Genomic DNA, 14584 nt, shown 5'->3' on the forward strand with positions numbered 1-14584 from the left:
GGGAGACCAGGAAAAGCACCTGGATCCTGGCTCCTGCCATCGGATCAGCGCGGTGCGCCGGCTGCAGTGGCGGCCATTGGAGGGTGAACCAACGGCAAAGGAAGACCTTTCTCTCTGTCTCTCTTTCTCTCTCTCTCTCTCACTGTCCACTCTGCCTGTCAAAAATTAAAAAAAAAAATAACCAATTAACAAAAAGACCATTATTAATTTTTATCTATCAATACTAGCCTTTAATGTAAGTGGATTATATTAGATGCCAAAGATTTTGGTTGGCTGAATGGACAAAAAACCAAGACCCAGCTACATGGTGTCTACAAGAAACTCAATTCACAAATAAAAATTACGCAGACTGAAAGAGAAGGGTGCATACAAGAAACTCACTTCACAAATAAAGAAAGCTACATTTGGACTGAAAGTGAATGACTGGACAAAGATATACCAGGAAAATGGAAATCAAAAACAAGCAGGAGAGGCTATCCTTAAAAGCGGATAATACAGACTATAAGACAAAAACTTAAAAAAGACAAGGACATTTTATATTATTAAAAGAACTGACTCACCGAAAAGATAAGAATCATAAAGATATATGGACTCAACACAATACCACCCAAATATATACAGAAAATACTATTAGACATAAAGGGAAATATAGATTCCAATACAATCATATTGAGAGACTTTAACGCCATACTGTCGTCAATGGACAGTTCATCCAGACAGAAAATCAAATATATATAGGAGTTGAACCATACTATTCAAAAAATGGGCCTAACAGACACTCACAAAACATTTTACCCAACAGCTACAGAATATATATTCTTCACATCAGCACATGGAACATTTCCTAGAATGAAGTCTCAGTAAATTTCTATAATATCACAAAGGATAAACGAGAAATCAACAAGAACAAAAGAACATTTACAAATACGTGGAAATTAAACAATACACTATTGAATGACTAATGGGTATTGAAGAAATTAAAAAGGAATTCAAAACATTTTTTAAATAAATGAAAATGAAAACATGTCATAACAAAATACGTTACATACAGCAAAAGCAGTAGTAAGAGGGAATTTCATAGCATTAAGTGCTTAAATTAAAAAATAGAAAGGACTCAAATAAATGACATAATGATGCATCTCAAGGACTTAAAAAACAAACACAAAATTAACAGGAGGTGAGAAGTAATAAATAATAAAGATCAGGAAAAAATAAATGAAATTGAAACTAAGAAACAATACAAAAGGGGGCTGGTGCTGTGGTGTAGTAATTTAAGCCTCTGCTTGGCTGCTCTGGCATCCCATATGGATGCCAGTTCATGTCCTGGCTGCTCCTCTTCAGATCCATCTCTCTGCTGATGGCCTGGGAAAGCAGTGGAAATTGGCTCAAGTGCTTGAGACCCTGCATCCACATGGGAGACCCAGAAGAAGCTCCTGGCTCCTGGCTTCAGACTGGCCCAGCTCTGACTGTTATGGACATTTGGGGAGTGAAGCAGGGAATGGAAGGCTTTTCTCTCTGTCTCTGCATCTCTGTAAATCTGCCTCTCAAAAAGTAAATAAATCTTTTAAAAAACAGATACAAAAGCTCAATAAAACAAAATAGACAAACACTTATAGAGACTAACAAAAAAACTCAAATAAAATTAGAGATAATAAAAGGAGACATTAAAATTGACATGACTAGAATACAAATGATCATAAAAGAAACCACTATAAAAAATGTATGCTAGGGGCCAGCGCTGTAGCACAGCGGGTTAACGCCCTGGCCTGAAGCGCCAGCATCCCATATGGGTGTCGGTTCTAGTCCCAGCTCCTTGTCTTCCAATCCAGCTCTCTGCTATGGCCTGGGATAGCAGTGGAAGATGGCCCAAGTCCTTGGGCCCCTGCACCCATGTGGTGAGACCTGGAAGAGGCTTCAGATCAGCACAGCTCCAACCGTTGTGGCCATCTGGGGGGTTGAGCCAGTGGATGGAAGACCTCTCTCTCTGTCTCTACCTCTCTCTGTAACTGTCTTTCATATAAATAAAATAAATCTTTTAAAGAAAATGTATGCTAATAAATTGGAAAGCCTTGAAGAAACTGATAAATTTTTGGGTACATACAACTTACATCAAGACTAAATCAAGAAGATAGAGAAAATCCGAACAGACCAAGAGCTAGCAGTAAGATTGAAACACTATCAAAAGTTCTCATCAAGGAAAATTCCAAGGGTTGATAGCTTTACTACTGAATCTGTCAAAACATTTCAAGAGGAAATAACTCCAATACTTTTCAAACTATTCAAAAGATTAAAGAGGACGGAACTGTGCCCAACTCTTTTTATATGGTCAATATTGCTCCGATACCAAACCTAAACAGACACAGCACAAAAAGAAAGCCATAGGTATATGATTTTGAGTAACATATAGAAATTCTCAAAAAAAAAAAAAAATACTGGCAAACCAAACCCAGGTCAAAAAGATCATACATCATAATCAAAGTAATTCATCCCAGAGATGCAAATCACAAATCACAAATCAACAAATGCCACTAATCATATCAACAGAATGAAGAACAAAAATCAGAATCAAATTAATAGATGTGGAGAAAGCATTTGATAATAATTAACATCTCTTTATAATAAGAACTCCCCACAAACTACAGAAGGACCATATCTAAAAATTATGCAGGATATATATGACAAACTAACAGCCAATGTCTTACTGAATGGGGAAAAACTGAAAGCATCTCCCCTCAGATCTGCAATAAGATAAGCATGCCCCACTTTCACTACTCTCATTCTGTATAGTATTGGAAGTATCAGCAAGAACATTAGAGAAGAGAAAGAAATAAAGGATAAAAACAGTGGAGAAGAAGAAGTAAATTTTTCCATGTTTTCAGGTGTCAGGATGTCATACATGTAAAAACTCAAATACTCCACCAAAATGCTGTAAGAACTAATAATAAATTTAGTGTGGTTTCAGGTTACCAAATAAACATAGAAACAACAGTAGTTCTCTTATATGCTAATGATGAACATGCTGAATGAAAAATTCAACAAAATCATTGACAATATCCATTAAAAATCAAATATTTAGGAATAATCTAACCAAAGAAGTAAAAGATGTCTACAATGAAAATTATAAAACCTTGGTGATATAAATGAAAAGGTTCCAAAAAATGGAGCATAGTCCTTCCTTAAGGGTTGGAAGAATGAATATAATTCAAATGTCTATACTACCTAAAGCAATTTAGATTCAATGCAATGCCTACCAAAATGTTAATGATATTCTTTACAGAATTAGAAAAACATTCTAAAATTCATATGGAATCACAAAAGATCCAGAGTAGCTGAAGCCAATCTGAACAAAATTGGAAGCATCACAATGCCTGAATTAAAAGCACACTACAGGCTGGTGCCGCAGCTCACTAGGCTAATCTTCCACCTGCAGCGCCGGCACTCCAGGTTCTAGTCCTGGTTGGGGCACCAGTTCTGTCCCGGTTGCTTCTCTTCCAGTCCAGCTCTCTGCTGTGGCCCAAGTGGGTACTGCAGGATGACCCAAGTGCTTGGGCCCCTGCACCCGCATGGGAGACCAGGAAGAAGCACCTGGCTCCTGGCTTCGGATTGGCGCAGCACGCGGGCCATAGCAGCCATTTGGGGGGTGAAACAATGGAAGGAAGACCTTTCTCTCTGTCTCTCTCTCTCTCTCTCACTTTCCAACTCTGCCTGTCAAAAAAAAAAAATAAACATACTACAAATTTATCATAATTAAAACAGCATGTTCTAGCATAAATACCTACACATGGATCAATGGAACAGAATAGAAAGCTCAGAAATTAATACGCATACAGCCAACTGAATTTTGACGAAAGTGCTCAGACTATACAGGTGAGTAAGGTTAGTCTTTTCAACAAATGGCACTGGCAAAACTGGATATTTATATGTAGAAGAATGAAATTAGATCCTTACCTTCCACCATGTACAAAAATTGTAAAATTACTATATTTTAGGAGTTATGCAATCTTTACTCTGTCAATTACTCTGTCAGTTATTAAGCCTTATAGACATGGAAAGATGACATATTCTACTCTAATCTGAAAAATTTATCTGCAAATAATTTAGGAAATTTCCAGTTTATTTAAATCTTCTTCAAAACCACATTGTCTTATTAGCATAGTGAACCAGTTATGCTAACAATGGATCCAAAGACATGGATTTGATTCCTACAACAAAATGAAAAATCAGCAGAGAACATATATTTGTGTTCAGAGGCTGTATCTTTATTATTGGGTCAAAAAGCATGGAATTATTTAGAAGAATAAAAATCAAAGATCAGCGTTGTGGCATAGTGGGCTAAGCCACTGCTGACCATGCCTGCATTCCATATGGGCACTAGTTTGTGTCCCACCTATTCCATTTCTGATACAGTACCTTGCTAATTCTACTGGAAAAGTGGTGGAGGATACCCAAATGCTTCGGCCCATGCCACTCATGTGGGAGACCCAGATGAAAACTCTTGGATCCTGGTTTCTGCTGGCCCAGCCCTGGCCATTTCAGCCATTTGGGGAGTAAACCAACAGATGGAAGATCTCTCTTTCTCTCTCTAGCTCTCCCTCTGTTTGCAATTCTTTAAAATAAATAAATCTTTAATAAAAAGAAGAAAAATCAAAGTCCCATTTCATACTTCCCCTAGACCAAATAGGTAAATATTATAAACTATCATCTTGTGACTTATATTTAGGTAGACTATCCTAAGGATATTCAAATGTTATTATTGGTATTATTAATTTCAGGGAATAAAGCTATTCTCTATTATTAGTTAAAAAATACATTTTTTGACCTTAAGATCAATGATGACCTTAAGATCATAACTCATTTATTGTGTTTGCATTTAAAGTAAGAAAAATATTATGTACCTCTCCTTTTTGAGGATCCAAAAGGGACTGTGAAGCTCTAGGAAAATTTTTTGTGGGTGACGTTTGAGCTGTAATGACTGATTCTTGAGTAGACATGTTTATAGCTCCTAGGGAAAGAAGAGATGTCTTTAAATGTGAGAAAATCATATCCTTGCATTAATGATAGTATTAATAGCATTGATACAACATTCACTTTAAGAAGCTACTATAATTACTGAGATTATCATAATCAGAGCTTATTTGAGTTACAGAAGTATCTCTAATAAAAATAACTCTATTCATGCCCACTTCCTACAAAATTTCAGTGGTTCGCCATGGCCTTCAAGGGAGAGTCCAAATTCCTTAACCTCTCATTGTAATATATTTGTCATTATGCCACTTTAATCTCCTGCCACTAACCACATCCCACTGTCAGAATTAGTTGTTTACATTTTATTCAATATGCAATGAGACAAAATCCATCACTTGAATAGGGAAATAAAACTGCTTTAGGAAGAGTGTTTTCAAAGAAAAAATTTAGAGAGGATTAAAAGAAGAAATTTAAAATTTAAAAAAATTCAAAGGTTACTATCATTATTACAAAAATGAAATAAATAAGAGCAGTAGATGTGGGCCTGGTAAAAAGATGATAAAATATATTATTAGCTAGAAGTAGCAATTTTTCAATGTAAAATGCATGAAAAAGGAAGAGTCAGAGATAACTCAGGTTTGGTGCCTTAGTTAAAATAGGAAGATGACGAATTCAGTTTTGTATTGACTTTGAGGTTGTCATTAGTCAATGGATGGAAATATCTACTATTATTCTGTGTATATATGCAGTGTATTTATGGGAGAATTTTTATTGAATTAAATCTAACAAATATTGATCATATTTTATTTAGAGGGAATTGTAAAATTGGATGTACCATTTGTGAGGAATTGATGGCAACTAAGTATGGGAACATTCCCAGGTACAGGTTTCTGTATTGAAATCTCATGAATCATAGTTTTCCAATAGTTTACTCTACTTATCAGTACAAACGTCTACAACAGGGACCCTAATTTTTCCATACTTTGAAAATTCAAAAAGAAAGATACAATGATCAATCATGTAGATTGCTCATTATATGTATTATATATATGATTATATATGCAATCATGCTATTGTAATCTCTAATTCAATATAATCCTCTATTTAAGAATAATTTTATAATCACTTAAGAAAACTTAAAAACTATTTGATAAAAATCTAATGGTGTATTTAACAATGGAACAATAACAGATGTTTTCCATTTTCTTACCTCTATCATCAAAAATACTTGATTTTTTAGTTAGCTATATGATACAACATTAAAGAAAAAAAGTCATTAGTAAATGTATTTTCAAAAAATATTTTTATTCTGTCAATAAACCAAATGAATACAGATGCTCTCCCACCAAACACACACACACACACTCTCTCTCTCTCTCTCTCTCTCTCATCCACAAATACACTGACAACAGTTGTCAGGAAACAATACGTATTACCAGTCTAGGAAACATTCCACAGAATCTTATCTTAACTAGCTCAAAACTGAGCTCAGTAGTCAGAAATGTACAAACTGACTCCTCTTCTAGTACTCTATATTTTACATAAAGTCATTACAATCCATTCAATGGCTGGTACTAAAAAGTTGAGTCATTCATTTATCTCTCAGAGAAATCCAACCTAACACTTTCCTACCCAATCTAATCCAACATAGTGTTCATTGAAAACACTGTTTAGTAACAAAATAAAATTTACTATTTCAAATTCATTTTAATGTAACATTTTTTCTGTGTCTGCTGCCCCACAAGACAATGAATCTTCAAGGGGACCAATTATGTATTCATATTTATATTTAATATGACCAAGTTCTTTGTAGGCTTACCACTTGGACAACAGTATGTGGTCAATAAATACACACTATTGTTATAATCATAATTGCTAAATATTTGTTAAATTCATTTCTAGTAAACTACTTCATGTGTTTAGCATAAAGGTAGCTGAACACTTGCTCTGACAGGGAAAGGGAGCAGATCTCATGAACAGAAGACACTTTCCCTAATTACATAACACCATACTAGTGAAAGAGATAGTACACAGAAGTAAAAATGAAATATATACATTAATAAAGTCTGTAAAACTGTGAAATACAACTTTATACCTTTTTTTCTGTATCATTATCCTGTACATCTGGTGGAACAACAACTGAAGTCGATTTTTTTAAAACAGTCTTAGAACTACTTTGAGAATGGTAAGCAGCATTTGCTTGTCCTAAAAGTAAATGAAAGAGAAACTATGATTTTTAAAACAATCATATTGAAATAAAATTGAAGTATAGTACCTGAACTCCCTTAAATGTAGTTGTTTAATTAATTTTGAAACACATATACAAGTATGAAACCATCACATCAATCAAGATTAAAAACTCAATGTCTTGTTTAGACAAGGTCATAGTCAAAGTGGAGGTTCTCTCCTCCCTTCAGAGAAAGGTACCTCCTTCTTTGAAGACCTGTTCTTTCCACTGAGATCTCACTCACAGAGATCTTTTGCCAGAGTGTCTTGGCTTTCCATGCCTGAAATACTCTCATGGGCTTTTCAGCCAGATCCGAATGCCTTTAGGGCTGATTCTGAGGCCAGAGTGCTATTTAGGACATCTGCCTTTCTATGAGTCTGCTGGGTATCTCACTTCCCATGTTGGATCACTCTCCCCTTTATTTATTCTATCGGTTAGTGTTAGCAGGTACTAGACTTGTTTATGTGCTCCCTTTGACTCTTAGTCCTTTCATTATGATCAATTGTGAACTGAAATTGATCACTTGGAATTGTGAGATGGCATTGGTCTTGTCTAAACAAGATAAGAATCGGAGAACTCAGAGGGCTTCCATAGCCTTGGAAACTCATGACTGGAGCATAGGGAGATTACTGATGCCATAGACAGGAGTGTCAATTGGTAAAGTCAACAACAGGAGTCACTGTGCACTTACTCCTCATGTAGGATCTCTGTCCTTAATGTGCTGTGCTTTGAGATTTAATGCTATAACGAGTACTCAAACAATATATTTCACTTTGTGTTTCTATGGGGGTGCAAACTGTTGAAATCTTTACTTAATGCATACTAAACTGATCCTCTGTAAAAAAAAAAAAAAAGAAAAAAAGAAATTATCAACTCCCAACTTGACTCTCACTGGGATTAAACATGACAATAGGTCTGCTCTGATTTCATCATCATTTAAAAAAATCATCTATTATTCCTCACTTTATGTTTCTGTGTGGGAGCAAACTGTTGAAATCCTTACTTAATGTATACTAAGCTGATCTTCTGTATATTAAGATAATCGAAAATGAATCTTGATGTGAATGGAAGGGGAGAGGGAGTGGGAAAGGGGAGGGTTGTGGGTGGGAGGGACGGTATGGGGGGGAAGCCATTGTAACCCATAAATCGTACTTTGGAAATTTATATTCATTAAATAAAAGTTAAAAAAAAATAAAATAAAAAAAAACCTCAATGTCTTCTGAAAATTTCTCATGCAACTTTGCAATCCATCAATCATTTTATTCCCATCCCCCACAAACATTGAACTATAGTTCCCAACTGAGGTTAGTTTGCATTTGATAGAATTTTATTTAAATAGAATCAAATAGTACATATTCATTGCCCCCACCCTAAGCAGAATATTTTGAGATGTTAAAACTTTAGTTTTATTACATGAATATTTCACAATTTCTTATCTGCTCCTCTCTTGATGGATATTCGGTACTTTTCAGTACTGAACTTTCATAATAAACTTCGAATAACTTTCATGAAAATCCTCTGTGGACAAAGTTCTGCATTTTACTGGTAGTAAATGTTTGACTTTTAAGAACTGCCAAACTGTTTCCAAGTTTAGATATCATGTTATATACCAAATCAGCAGTGTACTAGAGTTTCAGTTACTTTACATTCTTGCCAACAGTTAATAAGCAGAATAAAGGAAACAATAACCAGCAATGGTCTTGCTGAGAAAGAATTTATATAAGCAAACTAATCCACAATGGCTAAAATCACTTAAATAATTTGGTGTAAATTTAATCAAGGATGTAAAAGACCTCTATAATGAAAACTACAAAATACTAATGAAAGAAATTGAAGAAGACACAAAAAAGAAGAAGGAAGAAGCTTTTCGGTTTATTGGAAGAATTAATAACGAATGTCCATATTATCTGAAGCAATTTACCGATTCAATGCAATTACGATCATATTACCAATGATATTCCTCGTGGAATTGGAAAAAAATTCATACAGAAACAAAAAGATCCCAGCTGCTCCACTTCTTTTATTTATTTATTTATTTATTTATTTGACTGGTAGAATTGTAGACAATTAGAGAGAGAAACACAGAGAGAAAGGTCTTCCTTCCATGGGTTCACTCCCCAAATAGCCGCTACGGCCGGCGCTGCGCCGATCTGAAACCAGAAGTCAGGTGCTTCTTTCTGGTCTCCCATGTGAGTGCAGGGGCTCAAGCACTTCCTCCACTGCCCTCCTGGGCCTCAGCAGAGCGCTGGACTAGAAGAGGAGCAATCGGGACTAGAACACGGTGCCCATATGGGATGCTGGCGCCACAGGCGGAGGATTAACCAAGTGATCCACGGCGCCGGCCTTACTCCACTTCTGAACCAGCTCTCTGTTATGGCCTGGGAAACCAGTGGAAAATGGCCCAAGTCCTTGGGCCCCTGCACCCATATGGGAGACCTGGAAGAAGCTCCTGGCTCCTGATCGGTGCAGCTCCCACAGTTGTGGCCTACTGGGGAGTGAACCAGTAGATGGAAGACCTCCCTCTCCTTCTCCCTCTCTCTCTCTCTCTCTCTCTGCCTCTCCTTCTGTGTGGCTCTGACTTTCAAATAGGTAATAAATCTTTTTTTTAAAAGGGGGGGGGCAGCGGCAGTGACACAAAACTGCCCAATTTTCTTATTAAAAAAAAACAAAACTGCTGATTGAAAACACACATAAACTTGGGACACTTTCTTTTCTTTATTTTTCTTTTTTTTAACAATTTATTTATTTATTTGAAAGTCAGACTTACACAGAGAGAGGAGAGGCAGAGAGAGAGAGAGAGAGAGAGAGAGAGAAGTCTTCCATCCGATGGTTCACTCCCCAGTTGGCCACAACGGCCAGAGCTGTGCCAACTGGAAGCCAGGAGCCAGGAGCTTCTTCTGGGTCTCCCACATCGGTGCAGGGGCCCAAGGCCTTGGGCCATCTTCTACGCTTTTCCAGGCCATAGCAAAAAGCTGGATTGGAAGTGGACTAGCTGGGTCTCGAACTGGTGCTCATATGGGATGCTGGCTCTTTAGGACAGGGCGTTAACCAGTTGTGCCACAGCGCTGGCCTTGGGACACTTTCTTGTTCTGGAATTCCAATACTTTCTTGTGCTAAAATTACATCTATAGCAGATTACAGACGACCTGCTCTAGTGTGTGATGCAGTGCTGAAGAAGCAGAATTCTCTACAGGCTCAGAATAAATAAGCACACTACTTAGAATTCCTGGAAGCTCAGGTACAAAGTCAGATTGTGAGTTGTGTAATATATCTAATCCTGAAATGCATAGACAATATTATTTGCCAGCAAGAATTAAATACTTTCAAGCAACCATGAACTCATGTAAGGAACAAAATAAGGCAACCAAGCAATCTGTAAACTCATATATACTGAATGCAAGATAGATATTTGAAGGAAACTCTATGAGGGTCAATAAAATACAGAAATAATTCACTACTCTAACAGAGATTTTAAAAAAAGATTTGTTATTAAAAAAACTGTGACAATTATACTAACCCAAATTAAAAATGGTAGAGGGCATCAGTAGCAGAATAGATTACATAGAAGCAAGAATTAGTGAACTTGAAGATAGACTATTTAAAAATATATAGCTGAAGGATAAAAAATAACAATGATCAAGTGAAGAAAGCTTACTGGAACTTTGGGACAGCATGAAAAGCACAAAAACCTGAGTGTTGAGAGTTCAGGAGACACCTGAGAATGCCAAAGGAGAAGCATAGCTTATTCAGCAATTAAAACAAACTTCCAAAACCTAAAGATTCAATATTCATGCTCAGAAATTCCAGAGGTCACTAGTCAGATTCAACTCTAGTGAAGCATATTATATTCAAGTCTTTAGGGTAAAAGACAGGCTTTTCAAAACTGAAAGTGGAAACTAGTAACACATAAAGGTGTCCCTGTCCCAATTCACCTAACTGATACACTTTCAGAATCTTACAAGCCAGGAGACAGTGAAATTAGACTATGAAGCTATGAAGCACGGGAGAAAAGAAAAAAATAAAACTGCTAACATAGAATATTATACCCAGCAAAGCTATTCTTTAGATATAAAGTAGAGATACAGACATCCCCAGACAAAAGCTGATCTAATTTATCACCACCAGACATATCTCCCAAGAAATGCTAAAGAAAGATCATTAAACTAAAAGAGATATTAATAAATAAGAAGAAAATATCAGAAGGTAGAAGACACATATACAATAGCAGGAAGTGATTTTGGTACCCCAATTTTAGCCATGGTTATATCATGCTCAAGAAATAAAGCAATGGGAAAGTTAAAACTTATCCTAGACCATCTATGGAACATTCCAGCCAATAGCTGCAGAATAAACATTTTTCTCAACAGTACTTGGAAGCTTCTCCAGAACAGATCATATGGTAGGCCACAAATCAAGTCTTAACAAATTTTTAACAACTGAAATCATATCAAGTATCTTTTCTGACCACAATGCACTATAATTAAATAGCAAGAAAATTTTTGGAAACTCAAAAATAAATGGAAATAAACAACTTACTCTTGAACAACCCATTGATCAAGAAAGGAATAAAGAAGAAAATTTTAAAAAAAAATGAAAGAAATGAAAACAGAAACACACCATACTTAAATATACAGGATACAGCAAAAGTTAAATTAAAGGGAAGTCAGTAGCAATCAATACTTACAATAAAGAAAAAGATTTCGGGGTCGGCACTGTGGATCACTTGGTTAATCCTCTGCCTACAGTGCCAGCATCCCATATGGGTGCTGTGTTCTAGTCCCGGTTGCTCCTCTTCCAGTCCAGCTCTCTGCTGTGGCCCAGGAGGGCAATGGAGGAAGTGCTTGGGCCCCTGCACCCACATGGGAGACCAGGAAGAAGCACCTGGCTCCTGGCTTTGGATCGGCACAGTGCTGGCCATAGCGGCCATTTGGGGAGTGAACCCATGGAAGGAAGACCTTTCTCTCTTTCTCTCTCTCACTGTCTATAACTCTACCTGTCAAATAAATAAAAAGATTTCAAATAAAAAGTTGTCTGTGATCCCCAAGAAATGAGAAAAACAAAATTAAACCAAAAACTCAAATAGAAAGAAATAATGCAGACCAGAGAAGAAATAGATAAAATAAAGACTGAAAAACAATAAAAAAGACCAATGAAATGAAATGCTACTTCTTTAAAAAGATAAACAGGAGCCAGCACTATGGCATAGTACATTAAGCCTCCGCTTGTGGTGTTGGCATCCCATATGGTCACTGGATCTAGTTCTGGCTGCTTTACTTCTAATCCAGTTCCTGGCTAACGGCCTTGAAAAGCAGTGGGAGATGGCAGAAGTGCTTGGGTCCCTGCTCCCCATATGGGAGACCTGGAAGAAGCTCCTGGCTCCTGGCTTTGGATTGGGCAAGCTCTGGGCTTTGTGGCCATTTTGGAGAATAAACCAATGGATGGAAGATCTTTGTCTCTCCCTCCCTCCATGTAATTCTGATGTTTGAATAAAATAAATAAAAAATAATCTTAAAAAATAAAAAGATAAACACTATTGACATAGCTTTAGCTACACTAAGAAAAATAGAGAATACAAATGAATAAAATATTCCAGGTAAAAGGGGACACCTTATAACTGATGCTACAGGAACACAAAGGATTATGAGAAACTATTATGAACAATAATATAAAAAAAAGGTAACCTAAAAGAAATGGACAAATTCCTTGACACATACACTTTATCAATATTGAACCATGAAGAAACAATTTCTGAACAAACCAATAATAAATAACAAAATTGAGTTCAGTAATAAGAAGTCTCCCATGAAAGAAAAGCCCAGGACCATATGGCTTCAATTCTGAATTCTACCAAACATTTAAAAAGAACTGACACTAAATCTTCTAGAATTATTCCAAAATACAGTAGAGGAGAGAATTTTTCCATACTTGGGATATAAGCCAAGACTACCCTAGTCCACACAAGGACTCACCCAGAAAAGAAAGTGACAGGCTAATATTCTTTATGAATATAGGTGCAAATATCATTACCAGATACTAGCAAATTGAATCCAACAGTATATTAAAAAGATTATTCACCAGGGTCAGATGGCATTCATCCCAGGAATGCAAGGATAGTTCAGCATACTAAAGTCAATAATCATGATCCAGCATATCATCAGAATGAGGAAAAAGAAACACTGTTATCACAGTATATGCAGAAAAGGTATTTGATAAAATTAAATATCTTTACATCATAAAAATGCTGAACAAACTTGTGACATCATGGAAGGAACTGGAGGTTATTATGTCAAGTGAATTGAGCAAGGTGTAGAAAGAGAGGTACCATGGCCTTACTCATATGTGGAATCTAACAAGGCTGATTTCATTGAAGTTGAGATTAGAATGATGATTAGAAGAAGCTGGAGAAGTATGGAAGAGGGTAGCAAGGCTAAAATAAAAACATATTAATGAGAACAAACATACAGATACATAGCAATTGGATTTCTCATGTATTACTGATAGAATTGTGAAATGTTATAGAAAATCTGGAAAATAGTTGGGCCAATTCTTCATCAACTTAAGAATTCACTTACCATATGGATCTCTCATTTATACAGAAAGCTCCATATAATGCTTGTGGTCATTCTATTGATAATCACAAAAACATGAAAGAACTCCAAATATCTATAAATTTCCAAGGAGATAAACTGTAGTACATAATTATAACAGTAATAGTACTCAAAAATAAAAATAACACACTATGATATGTACAAAAACTTGGGTGAATTTTAAAGGCATTATGCTGAGTTGTGTTAAACAAGCCATTTTAGAAAAGTTGTTAAATACTGCATGAATCTATTTACATGAAATTCCCCCAAATAAAAAGAGCTATACTTACGAAATAGTGATATTAGCAGTGGGTAGGAGGGTGTGACTAAAAAGGGTAGTATGAAGGCGATTTTTGAAATGTTGAAACTGTTCCATGTTTTTCTTTTTCCATATGTGATTATTTAGTGATTATAAAAATATATGTATGTGTTAAAATTCATGCAATTGTAAAAAATTAACATTGTTTTCAAGTAATTTAAAAATTAAAACAAATGCCTTAGAATCTTTCTGTGGGCGGGGGAGTGTATGAAAATATACAAATACTATCAGAAGATGTGGAAAATTTGGGGATCTGTATTCTGCCTGGAGAGGCGCCAGTTGCAAAAGTTTGTATGACACCGCAGCCAGAAAAATGTGCAAAGGGTGTGATACAGTACAGTGCTGCAACTCATGGATCAGTGATGAAATGATAACTAAGGAAGTTTAATTATGGTAAATTGGAAAGAAGGTCATTACTAGTCATACACAATACCTTGCAATATAGGTATTGCACATTTTTGAAATTCACAGAAAAGACCTAAGTGT

General features: G+C 36.0%; 1 protein-coding gene across 1 annotated transcript in view; it reads right to left on the reverse strand.

Moving 5' to 3' along the window:
• FSIP2 (fibrous sheath interacting protein 2) overlaps nt 1–14584 on the reverse strand; it is a 123740-nt gene that overhangs the window by 67856 nt on the left and 41300 nt on the right. The window contains 4 exon segments of the mRNA XM_089329034.1: nt 4896–4999; nt 6327–6343; nt 6683–6695; nt 7051–7170. Of these exon segments, the coding sequence (XP_089185160.1) occupies nt 4896–4999; nt 6327–6343; nt 6683–6695; nt 7051–7170 (254 nt within the window).

The sequence above is a fragment of the Oryctolagus cuniculus genome, chromosome 3 (assembly GCF_051225735.1).
Source record: "Oryctolagus cuniculus isolate XC-2025 breed Fujian yellow rabbit chromosome 3, ASM5122573v1, whole genome shotgun sequence".
Classification (NCBI taxonomy): domain Eukaryota; kingdom Metazoa; phylum Chordata; class Mammalia; order Lagomorpha; family Leporidae; genus Oryctolagus; species Oryctolagus cuniculus.